The sequence below is a fragment of the Haliotis rubra genome, unplaced genomic scaffold (genome assembly GCF_003918875.1).
Source record: "Haliotis rubra isolate DU_JTF1 unplaced genomic scaffold, ASM391887v1 Scf235, whole genome shotgun sequence".
NCBI lineage: Eukaryota > Metazoa > Mollusca > Gastropoda > Lepetellida > Haliotidae > Haliotis > Haliotis rubra.
In genome coordinates, this window is record NW_025766392.1 from 12,988 (window position 1) to 17,750 (window position 4,763).

General features: G+C 37.8%; 1 protein-coding gene across 1 annotated transcript; it reads left to right on the forward strand.

Annotated features, from left to right (window-relative positions):
* The first annotated feature begins 2,365 nt into the window (after window positions 1-2,365).
* LOC124278315 lies at window positions 2,366-3,486 on the forward strand. The gene is made up of 3 exons (XM_046714032.1): window positions 2,366-2,669; window positions 3,028-3,204; window positions 3,442-3,486. Exons 1-3 carry the CDS (start codon window positions 2,460-2,462, stop codon window positions 3,484-3,486), a joined length of 432 nt encoding a protein of 143 aa, XP_046569988.1. The 5' UTR covers window positions 2,366-2,459.
* Window positions 3,487-4,763: the final 1,277 nt, after the last annotated feature.

A 4,763-nucleotide genomic window follows, 5' to 3' on the forward strand; every position in this document is an offset into this window, starting at 1 on the left:
AGAAGCACTTTTCAAACCCAAGTTTCACTACGTCCTACACTACCCGGAACAAACACGCAAAGTTGGCCCCCTCATAAACGTTTGGACAATGAGGTTCGAGGGCAAGCACAATTTCTTTAAAGAAATTGTACACAGTCAAAAACAGAAAACATCTGTGCAAGACCATGGCTTTCCGACATCAGTACCACCAGTGCTTGTGGGCTGAGTCGAAGTCATTCCTGTCAGACCATGGGGAGAATGAACATCACAGAGGCAGCACCATACAGCTTGCAGTCTTAGATGACCAAATACAGGATCTCTTGCAACCTTACGTTCATGGAGCTACTGATGTTTTTCAATGTCAGTCAGTATGGGTAAACGGACAGATGTATGGTCCTGGCTGTGTCATGTGGGTCTCTTTTGAAGATGACGAAATACAGTTTGGGAAGTTTGAATGTTGTTTCATACTGCATGGCAAGCCTTACTTGTTGTGCAAAAAATGTAAGACAATTAGATTTTCACACCACTATCACTCTTACGAAGTTCAGATCACTGATGAATTTGGTCTTCACAACACAAACAGTATTTTGGATGCGCTTCCATTGTCTTTGTACAGGAATCAACATCAAAACAGTACATGTGTCGTCTTAAGACATAGAATTGTGACATGAGTCTCTTGATCAACCAAAAATGAATCTTGTTTGAACTGCCTTGGATAGGTTATCGCATATTTATCAGTATATTTTGGAAAGCTTGGAAGTGTTACAATATTAGTTCAGCCCAGCGTTGTCATATCTAGATACATACAAAGTTAATGCGTACATATGTGCATCAATAAACAATTACATATTGTTGTATACAGGCACACGACATGCATGCTTTTTTCAAATGTATTATGGAACACCATATGTATACACACACACACATTTCTCCTCTACACACATTTTTCAGTTTATGTAATTCCAATAATAATATAACTGTTTTGTTTTATTTATTGTAGATTGCAGAGGTTGACTTCCACATCACAAATGTGAAACAAAATGGAAACAATCAAAAATCAATTATCTCATTTACGCTGGATCAAGCAGAGAATGCTATCTCTCAACACTTTGATATTCCACTCGGGTTTCAGACCAAACTATATTCGGATAAGTATTCTGATTGAGTAGACATTTCCTTAAATGATCCAAAATTGCAAGGGGGAGGTGAGCTAAGGGTGATGAGTACTCGGAAAGCTATTGATGTCAGCGAGAGAGGTGACAACCCTCTGTGTACGACAGCTGGCCCACAAGAGGTGCCAACCGTTATGAACGAGACACCAGCGACCTGTACGAACAAGACATCTGTGAGGTATGTAATTTATAATTAATAGCATTGATTCACACGCACATGTTAAAGCAAAAAAACTATGCCCGGCCATTCTAGAAGTAAGTGATGTGAAACCTTTCATCAATTGTAGATTAGCAATCAGTAATTTGTCATTATTTACACCTTTAAGTTATGCAATGTGTCTAGAAGAAATACATTTGCTCGCCCAGACAATGCAAATGTTGATAAATTGATGCCATTGTTTGATAATGTTTCTGTATGCACATAACTATGAACTTATGATAAGGCTATTCGTATGATAATTAGCATTAAATATATCAACAGATGCAGTATGAACGTTTACTTTTTTATTGTCACAAAGTATTTTATCATCCACAGTACCACGAACATTCAAACATCACCATGGCAGTCACCCTATACACTGCCGGCAGTCCTTCCAAGAGATGCGGTTGACGTTTTGGATAAAGGCGGCTTCCCAAACCAGGGTTCAAGAAGCCACCTTCTCGACTCCATTTACAAAGATGTGTCTGTGAAGTACACACTGTAAGATATCAGCATTATATTGGTTATATGTGTTTAACTTACGGTACAATTTACAGTAATAACTTCCTATTCAATGATAAATCTCAAATTATAACGTATCTGTAAAGCCAGTAATATCATTGATAAGAAATTATTATTTTTTTCTTATTTCTAGATATCCTCTGTCATATCAATATAATGAAATCATCGACGCCATATTTCAAAGATGGCCTCATTTGATGACCGAAGACGGTTTAGAAGTAGGTTTATGATTTGGTTTGTTTAAAAATAGATTGGGCACTCGATTTTCATCTCAGTAGAACCCTCTCCTTACAACTGAATCGTAATGTTTTATTTATGTTAACTGACAAAGTATATTTAAGCTTCTGTACTCTACTACACACCGATAGTAAAGTTATTTTGCGGTTATATTAAGCTGTTTCCATAACCAATGCATGACTATTTTGTTTTACTCTTTTGTCGCAAAGGTGCTCTGGAGAGCGAGGATCCGTGACCAATTTATCAACCGACGAAGAAAGGATTCAAATGTGACGTGTGTTCAGCAACGCAAACGTAAGTCTGCGAACAACGTTGTGCTTGAAGAACCCTCTCCTTCTAAACAACCCAAGATGTCCCTGCCTGTTGGAGAAGATGACCACAGCATCCATAGACATATACAGTGGATGAAGCAGGAAGCCAGAGCACGAAAACCAGATCGCTCCAAGATGTCGCTACTCATGAAACTCACTTTCAGTACCAGAAGAGAAATGGTCACATCAGGGGGAGCAACTGTAAAAGAAATTCTCGACGAATATCCTTGGCTTGCTAATGAGGATGAGGTAAATATGAAACTCTACATGAATCTATCGTGTGTAAAAACGTTTGCTTTTGGAATAGTACATAAAGCCTATCTAGTATTCTACTAAGTGAAAAATGCGGACCACACAACGACGTTGTTTCGTCGTTTTGTGTTGACAGGGTATACACTTAACGTTAAAGTGTATTACACATATACAAGCTAAAGTCTATATTAAGTGCTTTATTTATCTTCTGGTGAATGAATATATTCCACGAAGCCGATAACTCTTAATACAATACTTAGTCATATTGTATAATTTGTTACAGCCACTCAAAGTTAACAAGAATAATAAAAGTTTTGGTTCTTTTATGTTATCACAAAACGTTTTATGATTTCAGATCTGTGCAGAATACTCTCGACTCACAGAGACTAACATCGCAGACAATGTAAACTCTGGACTGGGAAAGGTGTCTGAAAGAATCTATTACCTAATCAGAAATTCATCGAAAGTTGAGGATGACATGAAAGCCTTGATGAAAGACGTGGACCAAAGAACTGATGGATATTGCACAAATGTAGCTGTTCACCCTATTGGTCCCTGAAAATAAAATCTTTAAATAATTTTTTAAAATTATTTAATTGATAATTGATAATTTTATGCTACCTGTAATTTGGACACATTTTGAAAAATACAACTTTCTGGAAACCTGATATTTTGTTATTAAATCATCGTGTAACCATGTGTTCAGTCATGCCTACAATTGGTTATGGTAATAGTGTCAGTTATATTATGCTCTATACTTTTTGTACAGATGCAGTACTGGCCACAGTCATCCTCGGTCTTCCGGGACTCTTAAGAGAAGAGTCTAAGACCTTCATTGCAGAGGACTGGCAAGTGAGTTACACTGGATATTGTTATATTGTTAAAAAAGTATTTATGGTATGCATATTTATATGTAGATAAATATTGATATAAGTATTTTTTATACAATCAGGCCGCGTTAATCCGAACACTTCCATTCCACTACTGAAACGAACCATTATGTAAAGGTGGTGATAGAGTTTTAGGGCGACTGGGACCAGAAGAAGGTCTATGTAAGCCCATCATGTAAACCACTGCCCTAGAGTTACTTCCCTTTGACATACGGAGACAAGAACATAAGAACCTATACATATATCAAATGAATTTATTACAGTTTGTATGCATAACAGTTAATCAATCAATCAATCAATGCATACAATAATGTCTGGATATAGTACAGTATATGTTTATTCATTTAAATTAAGTGGCGTAAGGGCAGACCTCTTGCACGGCCTAGAACAAGTATTTCATTTTAATTTACAGGTTGCAAATACCGTTCCATCCTTCATTGTCTGCGATGGAGGTGCAGAGGAGGCCTTCACCGACGTGTCCATTTTTCATGTGTATTCTGAGGGACAGAAAGTCTGCACTACCGACAATATCATAGATGCCTTGAAGGTTTACCTTGCAGTGTATTATGTGTTTAATTTGCAATATCCCCAAGGTCTCAGCAAAACTCATCTTTTCTTGGACAAAATGTTGCTGAAAATCAAGAATAAACCTATGGGTAAAAAAACCTTGAAAACCAAGAGTTTTGAAAAATCGGTCAATTCCCTTATTTCAAAACTAAATGCAAGAAATTGAATGTTTTGACAACAGAGTCTATTGTAACATTGGGTAACTGTCAGAAAGACCACAACACTGAAACTAATTATTTTATAACATATGTTATATTTGGGATTAGACTTTCTTAGTACAGTACAGATTCTAGTACTGTTGTTTGGTTGAGTCCCTTCCCGGATTCGAACCCACACCCTCAGAGTCAGGTACCTATTCGCCAGCACATAGAGTCAGCCACCTAACCCCCTCGGCCAGCACTTTCTAAATGGCATTGTGTAATACAGAGAAATACATGTGAAACGATAGAGCGTAACTCCATCGATACTAGCGGCTGCCAGCCCAGTTGTCGCCGCAGTCCTCACTCCTTTCCTCGATAATTCCTCTCTGATCTGGTGCAGTAAGGTGGTCTTCCCTGTGCCCGCTAGGTCCAAAATCAACACATTATGGCCATCGATCGCCCCTGTCACTGCCATGTTTGTTTGTTGTTTTTCC

Bases quoted from the DNA above. Each gene is read 5' to 3' on its own strand.
- LOC124278315 (XM_046714032.1), top strand. From the start codon at position 2,460: ATGTCCCTGCCTGTTGGAGAAGATGACCACAGCATCCATAGACATATA. The intron at 2,670-3,027 runs GTAAATATGAAA...TTATGATTTCAG, and splicing joins GGCTTGCTAATGAGGATGAG to ATCTGTGCAGAATACTCTCG. The intron at 3,205-3,441 runs GTAGCTGTTCAC...CTTTTTGTACAG, and splicing joins CTGATGGATATTGCACAAAT to ATGCAGTACTGGCCACAGTC.